The following is a 16,859-nucleotide window of genomic DNA, read 5'->3' on the forward strand; positions in this document are numbered from 1 at the left end:
GGCTGGAATGCGGGTGGGAAAGGCTCGCTACGAGGTGCACCCGCGATTCCCGGTTCTCGGTCGGGTGCGTCTTGACCTGCTGGGACTGATGGGCGCGCGAACCCGGCAAGCGGGTTCTGTGCGCGGTGACTGGACGGCTGCGTGGCGCCAGCCCTCTGTCGCCTGCACCCCCAGGTGCCCGTGCGGCAGCGCTCTTTTGGGCCCGTGTCTGGTCCTCTCCGTGAATCGGGAAGCAGGTGAGCCTCCTGATAAACAAAGGCACCTTGAAGCTAGGTTTGGAATCCGAATGCAGGACGTGGTGCCTACGAGCTGCGCGCCCTTGGGCCAAACACTTCACCTTAGTCTGCTCACGTGTAAAATGGAGCGACCTTTGACCCCTTAGGTTTGTTGTGCGATGGTGCAGGATGTTTAGGGCAGTTGCTGCAGTGATCTTTAAAATAATATTACCCATTCACTTGAAAGTTCGGTTGGGCCTCCAACTCGGGAAGCAGCAAGGAAGCTTAAAGGACAAGGAAGATTAAAAAGCAAACGCAGTGGGCCTATGTCGAAATTTATTGGTTCAGGTGAAGCACAGACCCATGCACTAGTCCCAACCGGTCTCCCACTGTATTGAGAATGCTGCTGGCTTCTCCGCAGCGCGTGAATCATTCCTTTTGATTTTATCTTTGTCTGGGATATCGGGTTCTTGTTTGCAGAATGCAGCGGCAGTCTTGTCACTGTGGCAGCGTCTCTTGTTGGGTCAGAGCGGCTCAGTTTCGGGGTAGCCGTGGTAACAGCAGAGTGCAGTCTGTGGTGCGTGGATATGTCCTTTGGCTCCGCGTTTCAGGGAAGGAGTAGGGGGAGCCAGGGAGGACGGACCCATGGGCAGGTGGCCGGGGAGCTGCAGCTCACGGGCGCTGCCTGCTGGAGGAGTCCTACCGACTGCCACTGCCGGGGAACCTCACTTTTTTTTTTCTATATTTATTTATTTATTTATTTATTTATTTATTTATTTATTTTAATTACACTGCATTATGTGACACTGTTTTTTTTTTTTAAGACTTATTTTATTTTTATTACAAAGTCAGATATACTGAGGAGAGGAAGTGGAGCTGCCGGGATTAGAACCAGCGGCCATATGGGATCAAGGCGAGGACCTTAGCCACTAGGTCATGCTGCCAAGCCTGACACTGTTTCATAGGCTCTGGGGATGCCCCAAAACCTTCCCGCTCCCTCCCCCCATGGTGTATTCCTCCACCTTGTTTCTGTATTACATTTTTCTGTTTTTTTTTTTTTTTTTGTTGTTGTTGTTGTTGGATTACATTGCATTATGTGACATGGTTTTATAGGCCCTGCGATTCTCCCCCACCCCCAGTGATGTATTCCTCCACCTTGTTGCATCACCACAGATCAAATTCAGTTGAGATTCTTTCATTGCATGCATCTACCAGGCAAAAGTCCAGCATCTTATTGTCCAGAAAAGCTCATCAGTTTCTTGGGGAGACCATCTCTGGTCTGAAGGTAGAGCCAGCAGGGTGGTTTTGACAGTTCCACAGCACCGTATTGCTGCCACTCTCACCACTGACCAGGTTCGGTCGCAATAAAAGCAGTACACAACACGGAATGTCAAGGTGAGGTTGTCTGTGCCAGACGTGACTGCAGTACCCTATCAGCACACGTGAGAACCAGGAAGGGAGGAGGCAGAACTGGCAGGGGAATAAGGAGTGGTTCCCTTGCTGGGCAGCTACTCCCACTGGAGAGTGTGACCTAGGATGGGAATAGACCAGACTGGACAGGGCTACAGCACCTGTGTGCCTCACCAGGGAAAGAACCTCACTGTTGAGGTCTGCACTAAGAGTTCAGGTTCCATTTCACGCTGTGCCGGCTGTCCTTCGCACCTCTGGCTTATCCGTTAGGCCCAGTCGGTAGGAGGCCTAGGACCCAGAATGTTTAACTTCTTCTAAAATCAGGAGAAAAGAAAAAAAAAAAAAGGACACCCAGACCCCAGTGTATGGTACTCTTTGTATCAGTGCAGATGTAGAATGTGAGTTTTGTTTATTTTATGAAGGGAGGCCCACCAAGGTAGGAGGCCTTCTCCACGTGGTCCTCCTCTTCTCCCTGTTGCTTGGTGACCTTCAGAGCCCGGCCCAGTCCTTCCTGACCCCTGGCTGGCCCTCAGGCAGAATCTGGCTGGGTGTGCTTACAAGGACCCACAGGACAGACCCCCCCCCCCCGCCAGGGATATGAGATTCCCCCCCTCCATTCTCATGAGCCCACCCTAGTCTAGGTCCCTCCACCCCACCTCCCTGCCTTCCTCTCTGCCACTTGCTATCATAGCCCACCAGGTGTGTGCCAGTTGTCTGCTTTATCTCAGAAGTTTCTAGATCTCAAAGCTGCAGAAGAATGAGAAACTTCTGAGATACCTGATTTCAACTCAGTTTTGCTCTAGCCACTTGCCTGCTTGGCTGTAGAATGTGTGATGCTGAACATCTGTATGTGGGATCGTTGTTCTTGATGACTTTAAAACTCAGCGAGGAAGATAGCTAATAGAAATTTACTGTGAGCCTTTTCCAGCAGGACAGGTTTTTAGAAGTTCTTTTGGGGTGCATGGGTCAAGTGTGTGTCGGTGTGTCTGCATGATGGACGGACTGACTGACTTCAGAGCAAGAGACAGAGAGCTGCCACGAGTTGATTCATCCCCCAGTGCTCACTACGGCCAGAGTCTGGCTGAAGTTGGGAGTCAGGAACTCAGTCTAGGTTTCCCATGTGCCTGTCAGTTCAAGTACTCAAGCCCTTAGCTACTGCATCTGAAGGTCAGGATTAGTACTTGGCTGAAGGAGGCTATCCAACGCAGGCACCCTGATAACAGGAGTTCTATTGAACAGTTAGCAGATAATGAGTACTTACTGTGTGCCAGGCTGTATTTTAAGCACTTCACATGTATCTGCTCATCTGAGTAGTAGCCGTCTAAGGTAGACACTGTTATTATGGCCGTTTTTGTAGATGATGTTACAGACTGGGAAAAGAAACATAGAGTTCCCTAAGCTGTGCAGTGTGTCTGACACAGAAGGGAGATCCTAGGACGGGGGGCCAGATGAAGCCTGAGGCCCTCTGGCTCTCAAGCTCACACCCCCACTCCTGCATCTGTGTCACTCCTCAGTGTGGGTCTGTGTGTACACAAATGATCTTCAAAAACAGAGCCACATTCTCACAACTAAGCTACCTATTAGGAGCGGGAGGTGTGGGCGAGAAAAAGTGTCTCCATAGACTTATCAGAAAGTTTCTTAATATCACAAGCTGTGTTTAATCCTTTACAATCGTATCTTTGGTAGTTCCTTGGTAACAAAATATAGAGAGAAATTCAAACAATATTGTTATAGAAGGCCCATGTTCATAACCATCACACCTATTTTATGACAGGTAAAATAATACCTAGTTTATGTATTAAGTCTGACTTAAAACACAGGGAGGCAGTTGGGATTTGTCTTCATCAATAATTGAAGCCATTTGTTTTTCTGAGGCTTTTATATGGATTGTTTTTCTTCTATCTGGTTTCCAAGTGAAAGCAGATAGAAGCACAGATAGAAACCAAATAGAAGCTTCTATTATTTTATTTTGCCCTGGCAACCCTGTTATTATTATTGATTGACAACTTCTGTGTGTTCCAAGTTTAACACTTTGAGTTACCACTGCCTACCCTGCAGACTTTGGAAAGTGTGGTGTGAGAGGGAGAAGGCGAAGGTTTTAGCAGGCAGAAGGGGCTAGAAGCCTGCACAAGCCAACGGCCAAGGAGGGCACACTGTGTGGGGGCTGTTGTCTCCTTGTCATGGCAGGTGGGACACTCAGTGCTGGGAGCCAGCTCACTTGTTCTCTAAATGTCTCCATTTTAGTGTGTGCTCTGAGAGTACTCAGAAGCAGCCCAGCCTGGTGCCATTCCGAGCTGGAGGAGCTGAGGAATTCAGTTTCTTGGAGCTAGCAGGTGGCCATGATAAGGTTACAAATTGGGCATTTAGCCAACAGCTGTCTCAAATCACCACCCTTGACTCACCTGGGGAATGAATGCCACTTCCTCCCGCACTTTGAAAAGCTTGCCGTGTGAGTCCCACCATTTCCACACATAGCTTAAGCTGATTTCCTCCTGCGGGTTAAGCCTTGTAGACAGGCTCCTTCGTGTCGTGGACCTTCTGCACCTAGCTTTTTCAGATCCTCTTTCTGAGCCCGGAGTCTGCCCCTCCCAGGGGCCTCAGCATCAGCGAGGGCTGCGAGAATCCATAGTCAGACCTTACTAACAGGCTCCAGGTGGCAGAGTCCCATAGCTGGGCTGGAGGGAGCCGACCAGGAGTAGCTGCTGTTGTGTAATCACATCCACGTGTTAGTATCTGTTGCCAAATACTGAAGAGAGAAGTCGGTTCCAGCTGATCACCATAAAAGTTTTCCCAACACTGGGGTTGGCAGACGGCAGAAGCAGGGCGACTGGTGTTTGGAAAGGACTTGAAGCATCCGCCCTGGGGAGGCGAGGCTCTTTGATGTGTGTTTTCCTATTGCTGTGCACAGGTAAGTCTGTGTTTGAGCAAGCAAGATCGATTTGGAGCAACCTTGCTGGTATCTGCACACAGGTTTTAGGTGAAGGAAAACGTCTGTGAGAAAGTGCTGTGCTTCTAGCCAGAGACTCGGGAGAGCTCAGTCACTTGCTTCTTCTCTCCTGCCAGGCAGTTTGTTTGCTGTTTGGTGAGGCTCAACAGTAGCTGGACAGTGGACTTCGTTGGAAAACGATCGTGTTCTGCAATGAGACTTGGTTTCTTTTGTCAGTGATCTGCACAGAGGGAAGGCAGTGGGCCTGGCCTGCCCGCGGAGCCACGTTGCTGCTTCTGCTCAGTGTCAGCTCATCCTGAGGTGCCTGAGGGAGTGAGAGATGCCTGTAGTCCGCAAGTGGCCTGCCCTGCTGCTTTTGCTGGCTTCCACCTGCTCCCTGGGGTCGCCGTGTGGCCTTTCAACACACGTAGAAATTGGTGAGTCCTGGGGCCTCATGTTACACAAAGGACAAGAAATCTGCCAACTGACATGAAGGCAGAGTTTGATAGTTTGCCCTGCTGGATGGTGGTGGAGGGAGGAAGTGGTGATAGGGAGCACCCAGGACGGGGAGCTGGTGTTTGGGAGTTCAGGGGAGGGAAGCAACAGAGCTGGTGTCCCTTAGAGCACTGGATCCTGAGTGTTTCTCAGGGTGGGAAGGTGGGGAATGAGGAACATGGTGAAGGAGAGGTTGCAGTAGAGTAGAACTGACAGGATGGGACAGAGAAAGGATAGAATATGGGTAGAAGTGAGGGTGTATTTTTATTCCCCTTCACTTCCAGGGACAGGCCTTCCCAATGCAGGGGTCATCTGTGGCTTTGGGAGTGGGGGTCCGAATCTGAAGGTCGTTGTTTCAGGCAAGTCGGCTGACTGAGGAGTTTGCATTGGAGATGTCCGTTGAGCTGGGAGGGGTGGGTTACAAGCCCATGCCCCTGACCCCCAGAGCAAAGGCAGAGGGATCTGGTTAGAGGTAGATGGAAACAGATTTTGAATGTTTTCCCCCCAGATTTATTGAAGTACAATTGACAAATGAGCTCAGTTGATGTTTTTCATATGTTGTGAAATGGCCATAATTAAGATGACTAATGTACTCATTACATAGTGAATTTTAGCTTGTGTGGTAAGAACACTTAAGATTTACTCTGAACCAAAGAATTTGGTTCTGGTGTAAAGTATGTTGGTAACTTACTAAGGATATGCAGTAACTTGTTAAATCTGCTAACGTGGGAACTGAATCAGTTTGTAACATTAAGAAGCTAACATTACCTCAGAGATGATATTTTAAGAGATTATTAAGGCAGCGTAGTAGAGGGATACTGCCCAAATGGTTGCTACAGCTGGGATTGATCCAGGCTGAAGCTAAGAAGCCCATAGCTCCAGCTAAGTCTCCCACATGGGTTTTAGGGCCCAAGAAACTGGGCCATTCTCCTCTGTTCTCCCAGGCACATTAGGGTGCTAGTTTGGAAGTAGCGTTGCCGGGACTCTGGTAATCCCTATATCTTTGTTCAAAGACGACAGTGTAACTTGCTGTGCCACAAGGCCAGTCCCAGATATTTACATTCTTTAGCACTCTTCTGATTAGCTTCAGGCACACCTGATGCTGGGAAGTTTTCTCTAGTTTAAAATCAATGCTTAGTGTCTTCTACCATTTTTCAGGAATCAGAGAATAACAAGATTTCAGATTAAATGTGAAGGTCTGTGAATGTCAAGTAGATGTGGGTAGTCACGGGGACACTATCTGAGGGCACTGGTGGCATGGATCCCGGTTCTCTCACCTTGCAGCTGAAAAGACTGATCCTGCAGTCACAGCTGACTTGCAGGTAGCCTCCCTAAAACTGTGCGTCCTGTCAGCTGCTCCCCATGTGCTTTCCATGACACATTTGTTGATAAAAGGACTCTGTTCCAGTTGTGCTCTGGTTCAGAGGTAGGACTGAAAGATTTGCTGTGTCTCTCGGGTCCCCTATAGAGTGAAAGCTTGAACTGCTCAGAGGTCTAGGGTCCTCCAGTTGTAAGCTGTGTGAACGTAGTGAAGCTAACAGTTGTTGAAGAGGAACAAAATGTAAATGGAAGCAGGCAACTTTTTAATATTGAGTTGAAAATGCTACCTAAATTTGAATAAAGTCAGATAACTGATTGGCTTTATTCAGCAGCTACAAATAAAGGTTCTAACGGATATTTCAAGATACCTGTATAAAGGTAATTCAGAAAGGTCCTAGCAAAATTAACTTCAAACATGTTTATTTTGGTTCAAAAATTTTAGAAATTCATGCATAGCTGCTTGTACTACACATTTTCTATGAACTTTTTTGACTTACCTACAAAGGTATAGACGTGTGAGTGTAATCAAAGGAATTTCTGAAGAATTGATTTTTTTTTGTTTCTGTTTTTAAAAATCCTGAGCCCTCCCAACATTTGGTGACTTTGGAAATATGTTGATTCACTTTTTCTTCTCTAAGAGCCAAAGTGGGAGGTAGGTGTTGACATGAACTCATTAGGATTGGCCTCCTCCAGTGGCTGGGGTGTAGACATCACTGCAGTCCATGTGGAGACCCCATGTTTGGGTTGGCTGGGCTGGGGTGTAGACATCACTGCCATCCATGTGGGGACCCCATGTGTGGGTATCTCGCAGTCCTGTTCATGGAATGGCAGTGGGCTTTATTTTCTGAATGTGAAATTTGGATATGATGTACAGTAGAAAAAGGTACCCCATTGACTATCCTCCCCATTAAGATCTAAGATGAGAACTAGTGGGGGCAGCACTAGGAGAGGGGGGCCTGTTGAAGTGATTTGACCTCCCAGAGCTGGTCCGATGTTGCAGAACTTTTGGGGTTCTTTGACTTGGTCTGTGGCTCAAGCCCATGCCTGGGTTTCCCCTCTGAGTTCTGAGGCAAACTGTGGTGATGAGTTTGGTTCTTGCACTTCTCCTATGTCTGTGTGTGTCACAGTTCTCATCAGTTTCATGGTGAGAATGGCAGAAAGCACATGGTAGAGTTATTTATAAATCTTGCATGGGAGAGAACTGAAACCGTGTGGTTAAGTGACTTACGGAGTCACACTCAGGATCGTAGAACTAATTCAGCTGAAGACTTCAGTCACCAAGCAAATTTGACCTGTATGAGGATTGCTGGAGCATAAATATTGTGTAAATCTTTGTGCCTGATGTAGATTCCAAGTGAGAACAAACTTACTTCCTGCTCCCATGACAGTTGACAACTGAGCTTATGTATCTTTGAAAATGGTCTCTAGTAAGTTCTGTTTTCAGCTGTAGTTGAACTCAACCGACTGACTGACTTTCCTCAGGACACCGAGCTCTGGAGTTTGTCCACCTTCCAGAAGGGCACATTAACTACAAAGAGGTATAAAGCTTTACTTTTCCTTCTGTTTGGGAGCATTACTTTTCCTTTGTTGTTACTGACAAATATCATAGCAAATGTTCAGTTTTGGAAGCAATTTTTGTATCTGTAAAATGTTATGAGTTAAAGAGGTCTGTCTCCCCCCTCCCACCCCACCCCATGTGCTCCTTGAATGGTTTTACGTATGCATAAAGTAGAGATGCTTAAAATGTTAAATTTAATTGGTTAATGTTATGAGGAACATGTAAAATATTTTAAATGGCATGTTTTGACAGCTCATAATTGAAATTATTTCCCACTTTTTGTCACTGTTGCACACAAATGACTTCACCAGGAGAAGGGTGTTCTTACAAATCGGTAATTCACAATAGGGTAGTCTGGTTCATTTTTAGCCACCTTTAGTTCAATCCACTTGTACCCTGTGTGCATCATTTCTTATGCTGTAATTGTATAGCTTGTTGGGACAAAGATAACTCCTAAAATTTCTGAGAGTAGTTAACGTGCTTTCATGAAACCTGAACTGGATTAGACTATTACTGGACAAACAGTGTGGAAGGCAGGATAACAGAATCTACTATATGTTCCGAACACATTGAAGCAGAGAGAAGCTGATTTTAGGGCAAAATATGCATATTCCTTCTGTACAGCTTGCCCGATTGTTGATTGGTTACCGTGTTTGCTTTTTCATCTTCTCCCTTTACATGTAGTGCTCTTTCCCTGAGCCATTTGAGAACTAACTAGCTAGTGAGTTTGGCACCTGGTATTCCGTAAAAACAAGGCTGTTGTCCTACAGAACTATAGCTAGGAAGTAAACACTGAAACAGCACTATGCTATTCTTGGCCTTCACTTCAATTTCATTTGAAAAGCAGAATTTTTAGAGTGAAGAGAGAGCAGCCTCCCATCCAATGGCTCACTTACTAAATGGTTGCAGTGGCCATGACAGCTAATCAAAGCTGGAAGATGAACCAGAAGTTTCTTCCAGGACTCCCACATAGGTGCAGGGCAATGAGCTGCCAGAGTGCTCTGAGCTCTATTCTTTGGGTTTCTTATGGAAAGTTCTTTATTGCTTAGACATGATTAGAGCATGAACATACATGTCAATATGTGATTGGACAAAAGGGATGCAATCCAAAGACTGGGTGAACTCAGCCAGTTCCTGCTGTTCGGATTCCCCTTGCCATCTCTGTGCAGCAATCCTCACTTGAATAGGGCAGGGTCTGTTCTGAAATGGGGGTCTTAAATTGCCCATCAGACAAGTGAGGTCAGTGCATTTCCCATGGCCAGCACCAAGACAAAAAAAGGCAGGGGGGAGAGTAACATTTCTCAGGCCTGCCTTGGGGATGAGAAATTCTAGGATTTAAAAAAAATGTATATTTTTATTGGAAAGGTAGATTTACAGAGAGGAGGAGACAGATCTTCCATCCACTGGCTCACTTCCCAAATGGCTAGGGCAGAGGCAATTTGAAGTGAAGAGCCCAGAGGCTCCTCCAGGTCTCTTGATTGTAGGGCTGGCGGCCTTTGGCCATCCTTTGCTGCTTTACCAGGCTACAAGCAGGGAACTAGATGGGAAGTGGAGCAGCCAGGACGTGGACTAGCACCCAATGGGATAAAGGTGTTGCAAGTGGATGTTTAACCTAATACATCATGACACCATCCCCAAGAAATTCCAGTTTCTATGGCTGGTCTTGGAAGTTATGGATCAAGAACGGTGGAGGGAGCTCAAGACACAGTATCACAAGGGTAAATAGCCTTAAATGCTCAAACTGAGTTTCTTCAAAACTATCTTCAGGTTTGCTCCCACACTTAACTTTTTTCTGTTTCATCTGGCGATTTCGTAGGTACTGTTGGTACTTTGTTACAGAATTGACATTTTAATTTTTAACTTGCTAATGGAATTAAATAATTTTTCAAAGATTTATTTACCTTTATTGGAAAGTCAGATATACTAAGAGGAGGCAAGACAAAGATCTTCCATTCTCTGGTTTACTCCCCAAGTAGCTGCAAGGCTCAGCTCCAGCCATATCTGAAGCCAGGAGCTAGGAGCATATTCTGGGTCTCCCACGCAGGTACAGGGTCCCAAGACTTTGGGCCATCCTCTACTCCTTTTCCAGGCAACATGCAAGGAACTAGATGGGAAGTGGGCAGCTGGGACATGAACCGGTGCCCATATGGGATCCTGGCACATTCAAGGCGAGGACTTTAGCTACTGCACCATGCCTGAGTTAAATGTATTTTCAAGTGTGTGTATCAAAAAACTTTTCTGCCACCTCTTGCCATTGTGGCCATCTGGGGAGTGAACCAGAAAAAGGAAGACCTCTGTCTCTCCTCTCTAAAAGCTGCCTTTCAAATAAATACTTCTTAAGGGCGATCTCAAACAACAAAAATTTCCTTCTAAAAGGGGGAAGGATATTTATGGTAACTCCAAAAGCACAAAAGAATTCATCTTGTGGTAGACCACAGGTGGTGACGGTAAGGAAGTGTGTACATACAGATGTTATCTATCTGCATTCTTAGAGTTGGAACCTGAAAAGATGACAGCCATTGTCCCTGGACTCTTGGGAGCCCTCATATAGAGCTGTGTTTTTTTCACCTGTGAATCCTCTTGTCACCAGCTAGCTTTGGGTCAGTAAAGTAGCATCAAGGAAATCCTATTCTATTGAGTGGACAGAATATAATGGGGACAAAATGTAGTCCTGATACACTGAAATAAAATGATGGTGTTGTGGCTGTTGCTGAAGGACTACATTATGATATGGGGAAAAACAGTGGCAGCGAGGGTAAAAAAGGAAATTCCTGAGCTTAAGGAACTACATTATGAAAAAATTTTAAAGGTGATTGTAGGTACTTCCTAATTATCCTGTCTGGTAGGAAAGAACCTGGAGTCATGTGTTGTAGCGTGTTGCTTTGGATCCCAAGTGAATTCTTCTTGTTTGACTGACTGCCCATTAGCATCCCCACGGTGCTGGGGTCTCCTGGTTGGGGGCCATGGGTTCTGCAGTACCCAGCTCATTGGTTTGCCTCCCTGACCCTATGTTTTCCTCTCAGCTGCTGCTCGAACACCGGGACGCATATCAGGCTGGAACTGTGTTTCCCGACTGTTTCTACCCCAGTATCTGCAAAGGAGGTGAGGTGACATCTTGCAGCCCAACAGTGTCACTTCTACTTAGTTAACGGGAATGGTTGTTATCTTAAAAATATTTCATACTGTGCATTCCACTCTTGGTCACTGACCTAACCCACATGGCTGTATTTTTCATTTAGTCAAAATGTACCTGCTTCAGCATAGAAGCTGAAAGGGGTTTTGTTTCGTGTTTTTGCTGCTGCTGCTGTGTGTGTGTATGATGAAAGCCAATCAAAGTTTCTGCTGCTTTGTGGCATAAGAGAAGCATTTTGCAAGAGGTCAGAAGAAATGTTTGTTCCTTTTAAATAGCCTAAGTGACCTTGAGGCCCAGCAGGCCACAGCAGGTACGCTTTGAAGCTGAGCAACTTGAGGAGCATGTGATAAGGACACTGTTTTTGAAGGTGTGGATGCACCGTTTTCTATAGGAATGACATGGATAGTGCAGGGGGCAGGGATTATTGGAGCTGTGGCCAGAGAGCTCTACGTGGAGAAGGCAGCTCAGGGACCCAGCCATCCAGCACAACCCCATAGAAGGGGAACTGAGACCAAGCACCCCAACTTTCCTTTTTGTCTTTTCTCTGATTACCTGCTGGTTCTTTCTGTTGGCAAAGTCAACCCAACAAAGACAAGAAACTGATCAAGAAGCTAGTTGAGGCAAGTGACCTCGGTGACCTTGCAGGATGGTAGCGGTTGGAGGGTGAATACCTAGAGGTGACTGAAAGCCACCAGCATGCTTGGTCTTCTTGGGACAGTTCTCATTTAGAGGTCGCCTTCCATTTTCCTATTCTTTTAACACAAATGCTTTCAGTCGATGAACCCCAGGGCTATTTGTGGCTTAGGATCCCTGGCATCTAAGCTTTCATATTTCTCATTCATGAGGATTTTTCTTTTCTGTTTTCCTATTTGTTAATAACTATTTCAGTCCTGTTATTTTGCCTACGTTTTTCAGTTGTCCTTCTAACATACTCTGGTTCTAACATTTTTCCAAACCATATTCATAGGGGCTGTATTATACCTTTATCATAATTCTCCCTTGATACATGAAAAAGAAAGCAAAAGCATTATTTTTTGACCAAATTGAAGATACATTGCTTAATGTTTGCCATGTCTAGTGACAAACACAATCACAATGATAAAGGTTCTGAGAAAGAGCCATGTAAACTGTGCGATGTTTTTATGAAGCAATAGGTACTTCCTTATGCGGCATGAAGATTAGGATCAGTGTGTAATAAAGAGACCAATTGGGAAGAATTATGCTGCACATGAGTTCCTTTTGATGATCAAATACAGCATCCTCCTGGATTTTTATGACTGTTGCCAAACTCTTTCATCTCAAATGTGTCTGATTCATCAATTGTTTCCCTTTGGCAATTCATTGTTATTGCAGCTTTTGAAAGCACTTAACTTTCCTGGATATTTGGTTGCCAAAGGAGAATCTCCACTTTTATAGTGATGTTGCACTGGTTTACCTAACAGTTAATTATACTCTGTTCCAGTTGTCCTTGTTATTATAATCACAAACAGGATCAGAAACAGACCTGACTTGACCTTGGCTTGAGAGCTTGGGCTTTGGGGCAGAGCCTGGCTAACTGCTGTCCTAACCTCCAGCCCAAGTTCCTGTTGCAAGATATCAAACAGAAACCTTGAAGAACCAAAAGCCAACCTCAGTTTTAGGGCAGAGACATGGAAAGACATTCACCTTGCCGTAGGTGATGCAGGCCATGCATACGCTAGGATTTGTGATATCAGCCAAGGTCATACCTGTCCCAGAGTCTGGGCTGGCTTACCTGTTCTAGAGCTTCGTGTGACTGTCCCAGGGGTTTGGAGGAGAAGGGATTAAGCAGATGGCAGTGAAGTAGGTGGTGATGGGGGATTTGTTGGGAGGTCCCGATTTTTAGGAAAGAACTCAGAGCCTGGCTTTTGCTCTGGCAGGAAAGTTCCATGATGTGTCGGAGAGCACTCACTGGACGCCATTCCTCAATGCAAGCATTCATTACATCCATGAGAACTATCCCTTACCCTGGGACAAGGTAGGCACCTCAGACCCCAAAACCAGCCCCAGTCCTGCCAAACAGTTTCCATGCCTACTATACTACATTTGGACCCCCCCCCCCCAACTGTGGTACCTTCCATGCCAGACATAGTGCTTGGGATATAGTAGATAGCTAATTAACTCTTTACTCTGTTAATATAAGATGAAAGGGATATGTCCAATGGGAATTAATTTGAAAGCACTCTTAAGGTACTGCCAAAACATTTACAACTGTCCTTTGTAGTTCATGGTAACTAGAAATTAGACACACCTACCTGTGATAGTTTAAATCTGTAGTGGAGATGAAACTACTTATGAAAAATGTCTAGTGTGGTTAGAAATTTAGCCACTTGTTGGTTGACTGTGATGGCTTGTTTGGCAGGACACGGAGAAGTTGGTGGCTTTCTTATTTGGAATCACCTCCCACATGGTGGCAGATGTTAGCTGGCATAGCCTGGGTATCGAACAAGGATTCCTGAGGACAATGGGAGATGTGAGTTTGTGACTTCATGGTTCGTGGCTGTCCTGGTTTGATTTCTCAAGGTCAAAAAAGCGGGAGTGGGGGGGGAGTAGGGGGAAGAGGATGACTTTGGAAAGAATAAAGATTATTCAGAAGTCATGTGTCACAGGTGGGAGTGAGATTTCTCATCTGAAGTCATGTGAAGCCATGTGTGGTTTAAGGTTATCTTTTCCCATTCTAGCCCCCTGGGTAAATTCATCCACAGGGCAGAATACCAATGTGCGTGAAAGGCAGTGAGAGGTGTGATGGTTTAGTCACAAACAATATTTGATAAGTTGTATTATTCAAGGTGTGTGTCTTTATAAGGTTAGGGATACTAGCCACTTTGGTTCTGTTTAAAAGTAATAGCTCTTCTTTTTTGTGATAAATAAAATTTTCAACATGAAAATAACATTTTCTCAAGTTTAAGATTATCTTAGGAGGTCCTTCTGGTCATTAATCTATATTCCATTATCATAGAATTATCTTTTAAATTATTTTACTTGAAAGAGGGGGTGGAGAGATGGCTCTTTTATCTGCTGGTTCACTCTCTAAATAGCTACAATGACCAGAGCTAGGCTAGTCCAAAGCTGGGAGCCTGGAGTTTATTCTGGATGCAGGGACTCAAGGACTTGGGCCATGCTCTGCTGCTTTCTGAGGCACATTAGCAGGGAGCTGGATGGGAAGTGGAGCAGCTGGGACTTGAATTGGTGCCTATTTGAGATGTCAGTGCTACAGATAGAGGATTAGCTTGATACGCCACCACATGGGCCCATAAACCTATTATTTACAGGTTATGTATAAAATGAGTCCAAGTTTGAGCATCCGTGGAAAAGACCGAGAACTCCGATTGGGTATTTACCCTGGGAGGCACAATTGCCCACAGTGGCTTTAGTATTAACTCATTTGTGAACAGTTTTGGGTTTTTATTGGCAAAATGTTTGTTTGAATCCTATGGGTGTCATGACGCTCCAGCGTTAGGCTGTCAGCATCCCTGGGTGCTGGGTTGCGGGCTGAGGGCTGGGCATGGACTGTGATCTACAGGTGACTCTCTTTCTTTCTCAGATTGATTTTCACGGCTCCTACCCTGAGGCTCATTCGGCTGGCGATTTTGGTACTGTTTATTTACACCTGCCAGGTTTTCTGCTGTGATAGTTTTAGTGACCATACAATGAATTCACTACTGAATGGCAAACATTTTTAAATATTTTTCTCAGTAGCCTATAGTATATTTTAATGCATTACATGCATCCTCCTTTTAATACATCTATGCCTAAGAAGTTGCTTTTGCATGTTTTTTCAAAAATATTTTGATTGAATTCTGTCATCTTAGAAAACTTTGCCTTTTAAAGATGTGTTTAGTTTTATTTGAAAAGTAGAGTTAGAAAAAAGGAAGGGCAGAGAGAAAGAGGTATTCCAACCATTAAGTCACTCTCCAGATAGCTGAAACGGCCAGAGTTAGGCTCACCAGTCTGAAGCCAAGAATCTAGAGCTTCCTCTGGGTCACCCATGTGGGTGCTGGGAGCCTGAGGGCTTGTGCCATCCTCTGCTTCTTTCCTATGCCGTAAGTGGGGAGCTGGTTAGGAAGTGGAGCAGCTGGGACTCAAGTCAATGTTCGTATGGGATGCTGGTGCCACAGCAGGAAGCTTAGCCTGCTATGCTATGGTTCCTGAAACCTACTTTTATACTTGATGAAAATTCAATAGCTGGAGCCTGCTAATCATCTAATACTTGGTTTTTATTGTTAAACTCCAGTATTTCTTGTTAAAAATTGCTTTTCAAAAAATTTTCTTGGAAAGGCAGATTCACAAAGAGGAAGAGACAGAGAAGGGTCTTCCACCTACCGGTTCACTCCTGAAATAGCTGCAATGGCTGGAGTTGAGCCTATCCAAAACCAGGAGCCTCTTCCAGGTCTCCCACATGGTTACAGAGTCCCAATCTTTGGGCCATCCTTCACTGCTTTCCTAGCTGTAAGCAGGGAGCTGGATGGAAAGTGGAGCAGCTGGGACATGAATCAATGTCCTTAGGGGTTGCTGGCACTTGTAAGCAGAAAATTAGCTGATTAAGCCGTCACACTGGCCCCAGAAAAAATTTTTTTAAATACACAACTAGATGTTGAATTGTATTTAAATCTTTAGGATCTGTGTTAAGGCAAAAAACAAAACCAAAAATAACCCCTTTGTTTATATGGGTGATCTTTCTTAATAAGTTTTACTAGCTAAGACTCTTAGAAGATTGCTTTTTTAAAAAAACTGTTTTAGATACAAGTACATCTCAAACATTTGTGAAGAGCCAATAATCTGCTTTGTGAAAACTGTTTGGACGAAGCACACTGTTTGTCATTTATCATTCATCCATCCAATGTCAATATTTTTTTCACTGTAGGTGGAGATGTGGTGAGCCAGTTTGAGTTTAATTTTAATTACCTGGCACGACGCTGGTAAGAGCCATATCTGTTTATATATGGGTTTCTGAATGGCATGTGGGGCTTTGATGCTTTACAAAATGCAGCATCTACCATAATTAGTCTTGTGCATTTGTAAATATTTACATTGCTATTTTTAATGAGAGCATAATCTACATATCTATGGGGTAGAATGATATTTTGATATGAGTGTGATGTATACTGATCAGATCAAGAATATTAGCATCTATCAATGCAAATATCACTTGTAGAAATGATAAGATGTTAGGAATGATAGAACCTTTGCTGGAAGGTTCAAAATCCTGTCTTCTAGCTCCTTTGAAATATCAGTAATATACATGACTATCATCACTGCTATGCAGTAGAAGAGAACTCCCTTCTCACTACAGCTGGGTACCTGTTGACCAACCTCGTTTCAGCTTCTCCGCCTTACTCGCCTGGCCTGATTTTCTACTGTGAGATCAATTTCCTAATCTAAATTTTCCATATGAATGAAATCATGAGAGATCTGTGTAAATGATGGGATTTCCTTGTCTGTTCTGGCAATGACTTGTGTTCTCATGTGTGTGTGTGTGTATGCACACATTTCAGTTGTCCATTTGTCTGTTGCTAGACCCTGTGGTGGATACCATATCTAGGTTACTGTGGATGGTGCTGCCATAAGTGTGGGAGTGCAGCTATCTCTCTGCTATGCTGACTTCATTTCTTTCTGTTGTATACCCAGTAGTAAGACTGCTGCCTCATGAGATTTTTTTAGTGCACTTACAAGTTTTGAAAATTCAAATTACAAATTGGAGTAGTCTCAAGTAGATTCTTGAAAAACATTCCAAGCCTATAAAAATGTGTATTTATGGGGCTGGCACCGGCAGTGCTGACATCC

At 44.8% G+C, this 16,859-nt stretch overlaps 1 protein-coding gene across 1 annotated transcript in view; it reads left to right on the forward strand.

Annotated features, from left to right (window-relative positions):
* The first annotated feature begins 4,262 nt into the window (after positions 1 to 4,262).
* GPLD1 (glycosylphosphatidylinositol specific phospholipase D1) overlaps positions 4,263 to 16,859 on the forward strand; it is a 49,206-nt gene continuing 36,609 nt past the window's right edge. Inside the window, exons 1-8 of the mRNA XM_058667434.1 lie at positions 4,263 to 4,533; positions 4,689 to 4,988; positions 7,849 to 7,904; positions 10,948 to 11,026; positions 12,956 to 13,053; positions 13,438 to 13,548; positions 14,620 to 14,668; positions 15,940 to 15,994. Coding sequence (XP_058523417.1) covers positions 4,892 to 4,988; positions 7,849 to 7,904; positions 10,948 to 11,026; positions 12,956 to 13,053; positions 13,438 to 13,548; positions 14,620 to 14,668; positions 15,940 to 15,994 — 545 coding nt within the window. The 5' untranslated portion in view covers positions 4,263 to 4,533; positions 4,689 to 4,891. The remainder of the gene's footprint in view (positions 4,534 to 4,688; positions 4,989 to 7,848; positions 7,905 to 10,947; positions 11,027 to 12,955; positions 13,054 to 13,437; positions 13,549 to 14,619; positions 14,669 to 15,939; positions 15,995 to 16,859) is intronic.

The sequence above is a fragment of the Ochotona princeps genome, chromosome 1 (assembly GCF_030435755.1).
Source record: "Ochotona princeps isolate mOchPri1 chromosome 1, mOchPri1.hap1, whole genome shotgun sequence".
NCBI lineage: Eukaryota > Metazoa > Chordata > Mammalia > Lagomorpha > Ochotonidae > Ochotona > Ochotona princeps.